At 54.1% G+C, this 14,740-nt stretch overlaps 1 protein-coding gene across 1 annotated transcript; it reads left to right on the top strand.

The window, feature by feature from the left end:
• The first annotated feature begins 5,327 nt into the window (after positions 1 to 5,327).
• On the top strand, positions 5,328 to 13,729 carry LOC135891447 (lipocalin-15-like). The gene is made up of 7 exons (XM_065419003.1): positions 5,328 to 5,453; positions 8,266 to 8,405; positions 9,442 to 9,512; positions 10,803 to 10,919; positions 12,306 to 12,401; positions 12,884 to 12,905; positions 13,690 to 13,729. Exons 1-7 carry the CDS (start codon positions 5,328 to 5,330, stop codon positions 13,727 to 13,729), a joined length of 612 nt encoding a protein of 203 aa, XP_065275075.1.
• The last annotated feature ends 1,011 nt before the right edge of the window (positions 13,730 to 14,740 follow it).

Below are 14,740 nucleotides of genomic sequence, written 5' to 3'. Positions count from 1 at the left end.
GCTGGCCTGAGATGGTGGTTTAGATACAAGTCGGGATTATTTTCCAGTCTAATCTAACCTAACCCTTCTCTCTGAGGAATGGGGAGAGTTCTGGGTTTCGCAGCCCCCCCGCCCGAGTCTGTCCCATAGGTGTATGGTGGCAGGAGCTGTGATCTTGTAAGTCACTGGTGGACATTCGCAGGTCCCCTGGGAGCCTGTTCCAGCTCCTGCTATGGCCAGTTGGCTTCTTAGCTAAAGTTGTAGGCACTCAAGAAGTCCCCAGTTCAATCCTTGGTGTGGCAGCCAAGATGGCAAACACCAGCACAGCACCTGCCTCAGAAGCCCTGTTTCCACGACGACACTGACCTGTTGCTAACACTACCCTTGACGTGGCACTGAAAATGGTTTGAGTGCAAGTGTATCCTGCACAACCCCCTTCTATCGCCCAGCCCGCACAAGCCAGTTCTCTAGCAGACAGCACTTTGGAGGGACGCCAGCAGAGACAGGGCAGCTGAGACAAAGCTGAATCCGTGGCCCTGAATGTGACAGGGAGACAGATGGTCAGCTCAGCCCTAGGCCTGGCCTGTCCTCAGAGCCTCCTGTGTTCATAATGGATGCTGAGTCCCACTGGTGAATGCGAGGGCGCTGGACACTTCTACACTCTGTGGGCCCCTCACCATGGCATCGGGGTGCCTCACAATCTCCTCCCCACACCCTGGGGAGGCAGGGCCGTGCTTTCCTCACTGCGGGAGCCTTTCCTCAGCAATCCCAGCGCTGCCGTGGAAATACGGAGCGGGTTTTCCAGCTACTCTCAGCTTGGCCTTGCCCCTTGTTGCTTTAACAGAATGAGCTGGTGAGCCTGGCATTCCCTTGGCTTTTCTAAAGCCTGTGGGTGAGACCCTCACCCCTCTGCCAGCCCCTTACGCCAGGTCAAAGGCCCGGCACTGCCTCAAGGGGCCCCGAAAGCCCCACTTTGGGTGGGGGAAAGAAGTCCTATGGTGCAGACGCTGAGGGCTACCTCGCATGCCTTGGTGTAGGGGGCACACCAGCAGGGCCGGGGTGGAGGCACAGCCCATAGGATTGTGGCTATTTCAGGCAGCGCTGTACCCAATGTTCTTGTGTTTCCCTGCGACTCCGTCTGGTGATGAACTGGCTCTTTGGCTGGCACTGCCTCCTGAGAGCATAGATCTCTGCACGTGGGGCCGCTGAGCCAAGGATTCATTGTGGGTGGGGGTGGGGGACAGCATTTTGTTTCAGTGACAGTGGCACAGAATGGGTCAAATTCAGCCTCAGCGTAGGTGGGCTCAGCACCATTGCAGTCACTGGCAGAGGCAAGCATTGAAAGGAGGCTGAAACTGCCCTGATCTGCCATCAAAGGATAAAAACAGCAAAATCAGGACAATGTCAGAGAGTGTCAGGAAAGGAAAATCTGGCAGCACTGCCAGGCCCAGATGGGCCTGCCTCCTAGGGCAGCTCTGGGCTTAAACCAAGACTCAACCTTTGCAGACACGTAATAAGTGTGGCCTAGGGTTACCATATCTAACAAATAAAAAAAGAGGACCCTCCACGGGGCCCTGGCCCCGCCCATTTCCCACCCCTAGTCCCGCCCTAACTCCGCCCCCTCCTCCCTCCCACTCCCAGCCACGCGAAAAGGGCTGCCCGAGCGCTAGCGGCTTCACGGTTTGCCGGGCAGCCCCCAGACCCTGCGCCCCCGGCCGGCGCTTCCCCAGCGCAGCGGAGCCCGGGAGGGGAAGCGCCCAGCCGGGGGAGCAGGGTCTGGAGGCTGCCCGGCAAACCGTGAAGCCGGTAGTGCTCGGGCTTCGGGCAGCCCCCATGCCTCCGGACCCTGCGCCCCCGGCCGGGCACTTCCCCTCCCGGGCTCCGGCGGCGCAGGGTCCGGAGGCATGGGGGCTGCCCGAAGCCCGTAGCGCTCGGGCAGCTCGGCTCTTAAACAGAGCCGAAGAGTCAGGGGAGGAGCAGAGCAGCCGCGGGAGGGGAAGTGCCCGGCCGGCATTTTTCCCGGACATGTTCGGCTTTTCGGCAATTCCCCCCGGACGGGGGTTTGATTGCCGAAAAGCCGGACATGTCCGGGAAAAACCGGACGTATGGTAACCCTAGTGTGGCCCCAGTCAGCGCGAGCTCTTTCAGCTGTGGTGCTGTGTCGCTGGATCAGAGCTCGGGTTAGTGGGCAGGAGGACAGCTGGGAGACCTCGGGAAAGGCACTTAGCCATTTGCAGCTCCGAAGTTGCTGGCATGCAGGGAATCAGAAGCCAGGTGCGAAAGCTCCTCTCTTTGAAATGGCAGCTTCCCCGCTAGCTGTGAAGTGTGTTTTCTCCCCTCCCCCGTGAAATGAAGGGTGACCCCTCCCACTCCAGTGAAAAAGAAACTGCTCTTCGGCCTGAGAGATCGTGGCCCCCAACCCTCCATTCTCTGCAGAGGGCTCTGTCAACGTGGCTCATGAGCGAGAACCAACCTGAGGGCAAGCTGCTGGGCACAAACCTATGCAGGGCAGGGCACAAACCCCAAATTGGTTGCGAGTTCTATACTTTTTTACCAACCATTTCTTAAGTGTAAACTCCTCAGGACTATAGCAGCCTTAGCATGGAGTCACAGACCATCCCTCGGGTACTCCGATCTATCTTGTCACCCATTGTGATAGATGGTCCCTTACAGGCTTACACTAAAACCAACAACAATATTCAGGTTACTTCCAGTCCCAAAGGACCAGTTACTTACCCCTGATCAGTTGCACCTTGGATCTCACATCAAAGACAACACTTGTAGCCAATCCTATAAGAAATTATTTAAAAATTTATTAACTAGGACAAGGAAATGAGAGTTATTTACAAAGTTAAAGCGGGGAAACATACAGACACACATGAGTTACAATCTTAAGTTTCAAAAGATAATAGAAGCTTCTGTAATAAGCAAGCTTTATATGTCCCTTAGGGCTAATCCAGGCTAAACACTGGGGAGCTCTTACTTATGCCAGGAAAATCTTGCCCTTGAGAGTCCAAGCAGCACAGAGATACGATTTCTCCTTGTCAGGGATTTTTATTCCCTTTTTCTCTTCTCTTCTCTGAACTTCAGCTGTTGGGAGGAAGTCACTTCCACATCTCCTCTTCATGGGGAAAAGGGTGGGGGAAGCAATCAACAAAGTCTTTTATCCTCTGATGTTCCATAACAGTTCCTCTGGTATTAATGGGTCTTCTCTGTCCGGCAAGACCTAGCACCTTCTGTTGTAGGTCAGCATTTCACACTAATTAATGTCTCTCCTGTCTGGTGATTTCCACCACTACAGAGGCTTATACCACAAATGCTCCAATATGACCTTACAATACAGGATACAGATGTTAAAAATGAGATTAATGCTGGCAGCAACTCACAAGCATCCAATAAAGTCTAAACACTAAGCTCAGTTTTTATATTGGTAATACCTATTTTAACAATATTAACACACAGACAGGGCCGTCCTTACCCATACGCAAAGTACACAGCTGCGTTGGGCACCAGGAAATTAGGGGCACCAAATTGCCCCAAATTTCCTGGTGCCCTACACAGCTGCGTGCTGCTCCAGCAGCCAGCCCAATCTCCTGCTCCCACTCCACCCCTTCCCCAAATCCCCCACCCCTGCTCCACCCCCACTGAGCAACATGCTGGGGGTCGAGCCCACCCTGCACTCACCGGGCGGCGGGAAGTGGAGTGACCCAGCCCCAGCGCGCTCCGCTCCGCTGGCTCCCAGCCGTGCTGCTGGTGAGTGCTGGGGGCCGGTTCCCCCTGCCCCCCCACGGAGGCCTGAGGCCAGCTGCGTAGGACACCAGAATGTCTAAGGACGGCCCTGCACACAGGCGAGCCCGACTCATTCCAGCTGGGCATTTGTCAGTCTCCAAGTGAGGCATGGGGACCTTGGCATAAACTGGCACCTGGTTTGCCAGCAGGACAGGCTCCCTGCAGGGATTCTACCTGCACCCCTGGGCACTGGGGCATTCCTGGCCTCCTCCGCTGTCACCACCCTGACAGCTGCTGCCTCTTGGTTCCCCTTAAATGTTGGGGAGAACAGCTAAGTCCCCACCCAGGGCTAGAGCTGGGCTCATAATCAAGTGAGAGTCATTTGTTGGGCAGATCTCAGCCCGTTCCAAGTTTGCAAATCTTTCCTGAGCAGGCCGGGAATGCGCTGCTGGTGCCTGCAGGTCTGATTGATGTTTGCTAGCTGGGTGCATAGCTGTGCATTGGGGAGCTCAGGCAGCATATTCTTCTCTTGCCAGCTCTGCTTATTTTATCAAGAGGTCTCATGATTTTTAGTGTCTTTTTTCAAGCCCCAAATCCTGGAATGAGGGAATTACAGGAAACTCTCGCTTTCAGTTAAAAACCCAGCACGTCCTGGCAGTGAAATGCTTGTAACTGTGATGTGAGCGCTCCCACAAAGGTCCCATGCCCAGAAGGCAAAGGAAAAGAGCCCAACGGTTACTGCTTTCAAAACCTCTTATGATTGTTAAGCCGGTCCCATGGTTCTGGGGGCCCTGAGTTGTGATTTTTGAATGTCTGGGGCTGGCCACACAGATGGCCCAGTGCTAACACACACCGGCTCAGTGAACTCGAAGTCACCTCCCGTGACGCTCACTTCAAACAGATGGGGGTCCTGCCCATGGATGTGTTGGCTCGGCAGCCAGCTGGAAGCCCATGCCCCGGGGATGCAAATATAGCCTACTCAGAGTGTCCCCTCTAATGGCGATTGGGCCATATAAGGTTGATGAGCCCGCTACGGCTTTGGCTATGAGAGCAGAGACTTTTAGCTCAGGCAGTACAGAGTGAAGCTTTTAGAGCCTAGAGGTCAGAGGTTCCATTCTAGCTGCGAGGGTCCAGGCTAACCCCAATGCTATCAAGTGACTGAGTCTGACTGTCTGCTCCAAGCAGGGGAACAACAAAGAGACTGATTTACACGTACACACCTGGAGACAAAGGGTTCTGTGTTGCTTCCTAGCTGTGGGGAGGATAGAGAGACACCCAGGCAGTGTCCAGTCCCTCCCCCACCCCAGAATCCTAATGCTCCACTGTCCAACCTGCTAGCTCAGGAGCTAAAGAGCCTTTTCTTTGTTGGGGCTCTTGGAGAACACGTTTTTCAGCCGTGGCTCAGGAATTAGACAAACCAGCTAATGCTGTCACCTGATACCCCCAATTGTTATATCACGCTGCTGTTGCACAACCTGTTATGTAAAGGGTGGGATGGGTTGGGTGGTTAATTGTGGTTGGTGCCCTGCCTCCTGGTGGGCCCTTTGCAGAGGGATATAAAGTCCGGTGCCCCATGGGAGCTGGCACATACCTTCCAGTACTCCCCGGGTTCTCTGTCCATGCAGAGAAGTGAGGGGACAGTCGTGAAGATGACGGCCATGCTGCTGAGCCTTACGCTGGCTCTGCTCGGTGTGTTCCAGGCCCGGGCTGAGGTCCCCGTGCAGCCAGACTTCGATGCTGCCAAGGTAACACCCAACAGTCCTTGGTGGCAGAGTGAATGTTCACTCTCACGACGCGAGGTGCTCCCTCTTCTGTTACTGGGATAGGCGCAGAGCCATGGAGCAGGTTTCCCCAGGCTGCTGTGCTGGCTTCTAGTCTAGTCTTGGCTCACAGGCAGCTCCGCCAAGATACCTCAGTAATGGCCTGCAGCACCTCTGCTGTTGCAGCCTGGGACCTCAAGCCCCTCCTCCCATAGCCCCCAACCCTGATCGGTAGCACCTCCCTGCTATCCCAGCCCAAGTTCCCCCGGAGGCTCTGTGCATGCAGCTCCATGCCACTCCAATCCTGGGTGCTCCTGCAGCTTTGCCCATGCTCTTCTGGCACCCCCGGGCCAAATCCTGGGCTCTTGACTCCAGGCAAACCCCGTTGATTGCCGTCATTGTTTCCCAGGCAAGCACTGAGTAAAACCTTAGTAAGGATCTCCTGTTATTCCTGTCCCACCCTCCAACTCTGCCAGGGCAGGGCAGGGCTGGACACCGGCAGGGCTAGTCCATTCCAAGACTGGCTCTCCAGGGGCACCATTAGGAGAACACATTGCCCCTGTATGATGCTGCCTCGACTCTCTGGAGCTGGGGGGAGGATAGAGAGACACCCAGGCAGTGTCCAGTCCCTCCCCTCCCTCAGGCAAGGTCTCCCCTTCCTCCTGTGCTAGCCCCAGTGCAGAGACCCAGCAATGGCCCTGTAAAAGGTGAGTTGATACACACTGAACCCCAACCCACCCCTGGTCCAGCAAACTCGGAGGGAGCAGCTACTCCAGCTCTTGTGTCCTCGCGCTTCTTCTGAACCAAACATTAAAGCTTCTTTCTGGACCACTTAAGCAGGGGGCAAAAGGCTTCAGGGAGAGGAGTGAAGCAAGCCAAGGCCTGGCTGTAGCCCAGTAGGGTGTGAGGCCTTTCCCCTCTAGGTCAGTGGTTCGAGTCTGCTCCAGTGTGGTTGTCCCTGGAAGTCTGACGACTGTGTAAAGTGGGTTGGTCCATCTCCCCAGTGGTCATACCCAGCAGCTGCAGGGGGATACCCAGGCTCTCTGGTGGGCCTCACCCACTGGGAGGCTTCACACTCCTTCCAGCTTCCCTTCCCAAATAAGGGGTGGATTTAAGAAAAAGAGCCGAGAATAGCTGGGGCTTTCTGGAGCTGTCGCCTCGCAGGTCAGTCACTCGTGGGGAGTGGATGGCTCACGCCGAGCCAGCTGGTTTACGAGGGAGTCAGAGCACCAGGACCTGCTGAAGCCTGGGACTGGGCTTTGTAGAGTCCTTGGCCAGACCCTGCTCTCCGCTGGCACCTGAGTGAATCGGGGTTCGTGTCACTCGGCTGAGTCCTGTAGAGTAACTGAGCTCCCAGGCTGGGCCCCAGCACTCGCACCCCTGTGCAAAGCGCCAGCACACAGCCGAGGCTCTAATTCACCTCCTCTGGCCTCCCTCCCAAACAGCATTGTCAAGCCAGCTGGAGTGGCTCATGCCCATGGGGGGCAGCCTAGGGCAGACTGGTTAGAAGCAGGGCACAAACCCCAGCCTGGGTGTATGTTCTATAATTAGATTTCACCTGCCAAATATCAAGTGTGAACTGCTCAGGCACTATAACAGCCTCAGCATGGAGTCACAGACAGTCCCCTTGGGCACGCTGGTCTAGCTTGCCTTTGTCACAGATAGTCCCTTACACCAAAAATCACAACAGGCAGGCTACTCCCAGTCCCAAAGATCAGTCACTCACCCCAGGTCAATTGCACCCCAGATCTCTAACCAAAGACAATGCTTGTAACCGAGCATGTAATAAACTAACTAAATTATAACACTCAAAAACCAGTCGGAGAACACTTCAATCTCCCTGGACACTCAATAACAGACTTAAAACTGGCAATTCTTCAACAACAAAACTTCAAAAACAGACTCCAACGAGAAACTGCAGAACTGGAATTAATTTGCAAACTGGACACCATCAAATTAGGCCTGAATAAAGACTGGGAGTGGCTGGGTCACTACAAAAACTAATTTCCCTCTGCTGATACTCACATCTTCTTGTCAATTGTTTGAAATGGGCCACCTTGATTACATTGGCCTCATTAGCACTACAAAAGTGATTTTCCCTCCCTTGGTATTCACCCCTTCTTGTCAACTGTTGAGAATAAGCCACTTCCACCTTAATTGAATTGGCTCATTAGCACTGACCCCCCACTTGGTAAGGCAACTCCCATCTTTTCATGTGCTATATATATATACCTGCCTACTGTATTTTCCACTCCATGCATCCAATTAAGTGGGTTTTAGCCCACAAAAGCTTATGCCCAAATAAATCTGTTAGTCTCTAAGGTGCCACAAGGACTCCTCCTTGTTTTTGCTGATACAGATTAACACGGCTACCACTCTGAAACCTGTACTTTGTGTCTGTTACCCAGGAGCAAACACATTTGAAATACTGGTGCATAGTCAATATTCATAACTTCAGATACAAAAATGATACATGCATGCAAATAGGATACTCATATTCAGCAAACCATAACTTTTCCATTGACACCTCCCATGACATGTTTTGTAGAAGATGCATCGTAATTATACCATAATCCTATCACTAGGGTGGATATGGGGTGCAGAGTGTCACAGGGATACTGCTGCTGACCTGTGTAAAGTGCTTTGGAAGAAAAGCGCTAGATAAGAGCTGTCACAGCAGTAAGGTTCTGGGTGCCGTTCCTGGGCGGGGCCAGCGCAGAGAGCTGAGGGCTGCGGCTGGCAGGAGCAGGGCTGGCGGTCTCTTTTCCAAGCTCTCATCCAGAACACTATGCTGCAGTTCTCAGGGATGTGGCACATCGTGGCAGCGGTGTCGAACTGCCCAATCTTCCAGAGCATGAAGGACTTGATGAAGACATTTGCAGCCATCATTACCGTCACACCAGAGGACAATCTGCATTTCAAAATTGCCTACCCCTTGTAAGTGATTGTAACATGCTGGCCTGGCCTGGGCCTGCCTGTCTCCCCCTACTGGCCATGCCTAATAACTACAGTGGTTGGCAGCATCTGCAGAGCATTTATCTAGCTCAGCAGTTCTCAAACTGTGGGTTGGGACCCCAAAGTCATGACTTCATTTTAATGGGGTCACCAGGGCCAGCATTAGACTTGCTGGGACCCGGGGCTGAAGCTGAAGCCTGAGCTCCACCCTCACCTGGGGCGATGGGGCTCGGGCTGTGGCCCCCTCTCTCCCCACCTGGGGCGATGGGGCTTGGGCTCTGCCTGCCCCTCCCCTCCCCCTCCCCCCCCAGGGTCATGTAGTAACTTTGTTGTAAGAAGGAGGTTGCGGTGCAGTTTGAGAATCCTGCTTTCTAGCTCCACAGCAGAGGGTTGTGGTGCTGAAATTACCAGATGCTCTCCTCACTGGGCACCATGGGTCACTCTGCGTATACCACCAGTTCCCATGGGACGTGGCCACAGCGGGATTCTTCTGCCAGTGAACAGGAATTTGGACAGTAAAATTCCACAAATGAAAATCTCCACTAAATTTCCCTGCACCCCTCTGGTCAGGACGGTCTCACACCCCCACCCCTGGCAACGCCACGTCCTCTCCCCACAGCTAGGACGGGCTTACGTCCCCCCCCAGCAATGCCCCATCCACTCCCCACATCCGGGATGGGATCTTACTGCCAATGATGCCATGTCCCCTCCCCCAGCTGGGACAGGCTCACCTCCAGCAATGTCACATCCCTTTCCCACAGCCAGGACGGGCTCCCCCCCCTCCCCGATCTCAGCAATGCCACGTCCCCTCCCCACACCTGGGATGGTCTCACACCCATCCCCAGCACTGCCATGGTCCCCTCCCCCCGCTGGGACAGGCTCATGCCCACTCCCAGCGATGCCATGTCCCCTCCCTAGGTCAGGATAGGCTCACACATCACCCAGGTGATGCCAGGTGGTCTGGATGTCTCACATGCTGGTTTAACATGAGCTTGTTTTGTCATTTGTTGTTTTTCAGACCAGACGGATGTAAGAAAATTGAGCTGGTCTTTGAGAAGACTGGGCAGCTGGGTCACTACACCAATTCGCGTACGTCCTGGGGGGCTGCTGCTCTCCACGCTGGCCAGCACAGGGGCAGGGGGCAGGGCACAGGGGCAGGGCACAGGGGGCAGTGGGATCATGGCTCATTCACAGGGCTTTGCTGCTTATTAGTTATATATTTTCAAAGAGCTCCTGGGCCAATTGCCAAATGGTGCCTGGAGCCAGTGCCATGGTTTGGGCATGACACACAACTGCACTGCCTTAGGGGAACCTATAGGGGGAGCTATACTGTAGGGCGGTACAATCCTGCCCGAGCTCCCCAGCATTCAGGGGAGCGCCCCTGGAAAAGGCCACAATGAGGACTCTATGGCTGACCCTGAGAGAGAGGTGAGGAACAGGACCTCCTCCCACCTCCTTGCTCTCCCTCCCCACCAGAGATGCTGGTGCTGGGGGTGGGGAGGTCAGCCCCAGCAATCCCTTTGCTTCCAGCTGGTGGTTATCGCCTCAGTGTTGGTTATCCGAGCCGGACCCATCACCTGACGAGAGGTGAAGTTCTCAAGATGAGTCACGTTGTCATTACTGAGTGTGTTAAGGGTGTATGTGCAACTGCATGCTGAGCTTGCACACCCAGTTAGCACAACTGTGTGTGCAAATTAGAGCCATGCCCAGAACCAGCCATTTGCAGAAGGTTCCCCGATCTGTGCCTTCAGTCCTAGCACCTGCACAGGCAAACTACACACCTGGTCACATGCTTCTGTTCCAAGCCAGTCTAGCCGCTTGCAGCAGCAGGGTCAGAGGATCTTTTTGGATCAGGTTGGCCTGAGCCAATGGGAGCAGCAGCCATAAGACACAGCTCTGATCTCCTTGGTTTCAGCACATGCCATCTAGCACAGGTGAGGTGGGACAAATTGGCACTGGCAGGGCTTGCCGGTGGAACGTGCCCCCTCTGGGCTCCCATGGGGTTCGAGGTTTATTAGGACTATGTGGGGATAGTCCCACGTAGCCATTGCCCAAGCTCTGATCCAAAATACCGCAGCAAAAAGCCATGTGCAAAGCGTAGCACCCACACTAATAATATTTAGCCCTTATGTGGCTGTTTTCTCCAGCAGATCTCAGAGTGCTTTACAGAGGAGGTCGGTATCATTATCCCTCTTTTACAGATAGGGGAACTGAGGCACAAACGGACTTGCCCAAGCTCACCCAGGTCTTCTGAGTCCCAGTCCAGTGCTCTCTCCCCTAGGCAACATTGCCCCTCTCACAGCTGTTGGGTGGTGGTTGGGGAAGAAAGGGAGGATGTGACACTGCAGTATCTGGCCATCACCTGGTTTCCTTTTACAGAGATGGGCAAGAAGGACCTGCGTGTGATGGAGACGGACTACACTCACTATGCCATCGTGTACACCTTCAAGGACAGTGACGGGAAGAGCAGCACCACCCTGCAGCTCTACAGTAGGTGTTGGGAGAAGGGGACGTGGCCCACACACTGCAGGAGGAAACAACATTGAAATGAGCCAGGGAAGATGAGGTGGGATTGGTGAAGCTCCCAGCAGCTGAGCTGTCCCCACACACCTGGCCGAGGCAGGATTCCTGGCCTCTCTATCCAGCATCACAACTAAAGCATCCGCACTAAGTTGCCTGTCTGAGTAATGCCCTGGCCCCTGCAGAGGCTTCCGTGTATTTTACCATGTGAGCTCAGCTGGGAGACCTGGGTTTGCCCAGCACTGGGGCCATTAGCCTTTTCTGCTGACCTTGGGCTGGACCAGACAGCGAACCCTGCCCCAAGGCCCACTTGTGGGGCAAGCAAAACCCACTAGTTTAGAGCAGAGGTGGCTCTTGAGCAGAGAGAAGCAAACTGACCAAACCCTTGGGACGGGGTAGTGTTAGTTCTGGTCGCAAGTGACCCATGAGCAGCTTATGAGTTTTTCAGCTGTATTGGCTGATGAACCATTTCCATGGAGTCAAGTATCAGAGGGGTAGCCGTGTTAGTCTGGATCTGTAAAAAGCAACAGAGAGTCCTGTGGCACCTTTAAGACTAACAGATGTATTGGAGCATAAGCTTTTGTGGGTGAATACCCACTTCGTCGGCAGACCAAGGACTCTCTGTTGCCATTTCCATGGAGAGTCCTTGGTCTGCCTTTTGCATGAGCGGTGTGTTGTGTTCAGTATTCAGACAGGTACTCAGCCCCTGTGGTGACTTCAGCTCCTCAAGTGATGGGGCTAGCTCGATGGGGGAGTATGGAGATAGAGAATTGAGCCATGACTGGCTACCAGCCACACCGAGTTATTTCTGTTCTGGGCTGAAGGGAACTTTGAAATGTTTCCGTGACTATTTTCTAATAGTTGCTGTTTTGTAAATATTGGTGCCAGCAAACTCTTTCCCTAGACTATTCCTGAGAGCCAATCCTGAGGGCACAGTGGCATTGCCACAACCCCAAGGGCACGCTGACACAACCCAAGCAAATTGAAGCGTTTTTACCAACAGCTCTCACTAACTGCTGGGTGAATGCTGGAAACCACGGGGATCCTGTAACGGGTCTGTTTGTTGGCAGCATGGCCCATCATGCAGGGGTTACACTGTCCAATACATCAAAGATTCGGTCTATTCAAGGGTCCAGAACACATTCCTCTCTCCAACCATCTAGCTGATCCTATATTCACACAACCGCCTCTCCGTCCGTCTCAGTTAGCGCAGCATTCCCTCACTCTCCTGGCATACGGCCTGTCATCATTTGATCAGCCCTCAGTTTGTCCATCCAGCTGCAAAGGAACCATGTCATGTGCTTTCACAAGGGTTGAGCTGGAGAGATTTGCTTTAATTCTGATCTCTGGCTGCAGGTAGAGACCAGAAGGTGGACTCTGAGGTCATGAAGAGATTCAAGGAGCTCTACCCACCCATGGGCCTCACCGATAACATGCTGGTCGTCCTCCCAAAGTCAGGTAAATGCCACCGGGCACCGGATTCATTTCTCTCCCACCTGCACTGTCAGGCTTGGACTCTATTCAATTGCATTGGTCACAAAACACACCCCTGCCGGGGCTCAGGTCCTTCTGCCTATGGAGTTCTGGTAGTTCCAATATTTTTCTTAGCTGACTAGAGCAGTGGTCTCCAAAGTGGGTGCGCGCAGCCCAGGGGGTGCGCAAGAGGCTCCGGGGGGGGTGCGCGGCAGGAGGAGCCTTTTTTTGTTGCTTTGTCAGGCGGGAGTCCAAGCGGTTTTCTTTTTTCTTTTTTTGCTTCGGCAGTTCGGGCGGGAGTCCGAGCGGCTTTTTTTTTTTGCTTCGTCGCGGCAGGGGGTGCGAGCTCAACATTTTTTTACTGATAGGGGTGCGCGATCAAAAAAGTTTGGAGACCACTGGACTAGAGGCTCAGGCAGCTGCAGGGTGATTCTGCAACACTCACACCTCTCTCTTTCTTTTGACAGATGAATGTGTCAAGGCCCTCAGGTGAGTTGATTGGTTACTAGGCCAGGGTTCCTGCAGTGGGTTCTGGCTGGTCTCTGCACTGAACAGGGTCTGCTTCACATGCAGAACTCCATGCGTGTTACTGAGAAGCACACGGGCTGGTCCTCTGCCCATCAGTGAGACTTCACTGTACATCAGCTCTCTCTGTGCTGGGTGGAAAAGGGGCCAGGGGTGGGGAGGGAGATATTCTGCTGAAAATTTCACATTTTTGGCAAAACATTCTGACAGGTCACTGCGGTGTCTCATGGGAGTTGTAGTTTGGGTGTCTCATGACCCCACTGTATTCTACAGCCTGGGCTCCCTGGTTGGTCTGCATCTCCCATGATGCACCACAGTCTTTCCTCTCAGTCAAGAGAGGCTGTGCATCATGGGAGATGAAGTCCAGCAAGGGCGATGGGTGGGAGAGGCCTGGAGGGTCACATGACCCTCCTCAAACACTTGGGGGGGGGGGCGGAGAAGGGGCCAGCAGCCGGCGGGGCCAGAGCTGGAAGGGAAGAGGCAGGGCCAGAGCATCTCCACTTCTGGCCATGCTGCCCGGCTGCTGCACTGTCCCACGCTGCCTGGGAGGGGATGCTGCCCAGCGCAGCGCAGCGCAGCGGGACAGAGCCCCTCCTGCCAGGTAACGTGGGATGGGGAAGGGACGGAATGGGGAGAGCGTGAGGGCCCCAGGCTGGGGGTGGGGTGGGGAGGAGTCACGTAGGGTGTCACATGGTGATGCCACGTGCCCCCCTTTGGCTGGTACCCCCTTTGTGTCCCTCCCCACTAGTCGCCACCAGCTGGGGAACCCAGCTCAAAGTGGAGAATAGGTACATGAGGCACCTGGACTACAACTCCCATGAGGCACAGCGGCAGCATTTCTGAATTGAAAGTTTAGATTTTCATGCAAAAAGTGGAAATTTCCATACAAAGGCATTGGGGGGGGGGGGGTTAATCAAAAGCTGAATTTTACATCAGAAATAGTTCTGATGAATAATGTTGGAAGCCCCTAGTGCCCAAACTTCCCAGCCACCCTCCTCCCAGGCCCATAGATAGGGCCCTACCAAATTCACGGCCATGAAAAATGCATCACAGACCATGAAATCTGGTCCCCGCCTCCCATGAAATCTAGTCTGTTGTGTGCTTTTACCCTGTTCTATACAGATTTCATGGGGGGGAGACCAGCGTTTCTCAAATTGGGGGTCCTGACCCAAAAGGGAGTTGCAGGGGGGGCACAAGGTTGTTTTAGGAGGGGTTGTGGTATTGTCACCCTTACTTCTGCACTGCCGTCAGAGCGGGACAGCCAGAGAGTGGTGGGCTGCTGAGTGAGGGCCCAGCTCTGCAGGCAGCAGCACAGAAGTAGCGGTGGCAATCCCATACCAGGCCATGCTGACTTCTGCGCTGCTGCTAGCAGTGGCTCTGCCTTCAGCTCCAGCTGCCCAGCTCTGAAGGTAACGCTGCCGCCAGCAGCAGCGCAGAAGTAAGGGTAGCAGAACCGCAACCCCCGCTACTATAATCCTGCGACCCCCCCATTACTCCTTTTTGGGTCAGGACCCTACAATTACAACACGGTGAAATTTCAGATTTAAATAGCTGAAATCATGAAATTTATGATTTTTAAAATCCTATGACCATGAAATTGACCAAAATGGACCATGAATTTGGTAGGGCCCTACCCATAGCCCGACCTGGGAAACTCTCCCAGCATCCCTGGGCTTGGGTCAGGTGAAGGACAGGGTTGTCTCTGATCTGGTTATTCCAAGCCCTGCTCTGGATACAGAATGGGACGCAAGAAGCAAAGGGGAACCCCAGTTCTGTAGACTTCACTGGAGTAACCACCA

The sequence above is a fragment of the Emys orbicularis genome, chromosome 18, assembly GCF_028017835.1.
Source record: "Emys orbicularis isolate rEmyOrb1 chromosome 18, rEmyOrb1.hap1, whole genome shotgun sequence".
NCBI classification, from domain to species: Eukaryota; Metazoa; Chordata; order Testudines; family Emydidae; genus Emys; species Emys orbicularis.
This window is presented reverse-complemented; position numbering and strand designations above follow the sequence as displayed.

Bases quoted from the DNA above. Each gene is read 5' to 3' on its own strand.
- LOC135891447 (XM_065419003.1), top strand. From the start codon at position 5,328: ATGCAGAGAAGTGAGGGGACAGTCGTGAAGATGACGGCCATGCTGCTG. The intron at 8,406-9,441 runs GTAAGTGATTGT...GTTGTTTTTCAG, and splicing joins TTCAAAATTGCCTACCCCTT to ACCAGACGGATGTAAGAAAA. The intron at 12,906-13,689 runs GTGAGTTGATTG...CCTCCCCACTAG, and splicing joins GAATGTGTCAAGGCCCTCAG to TCGCCACCAGCTGGGGAACC.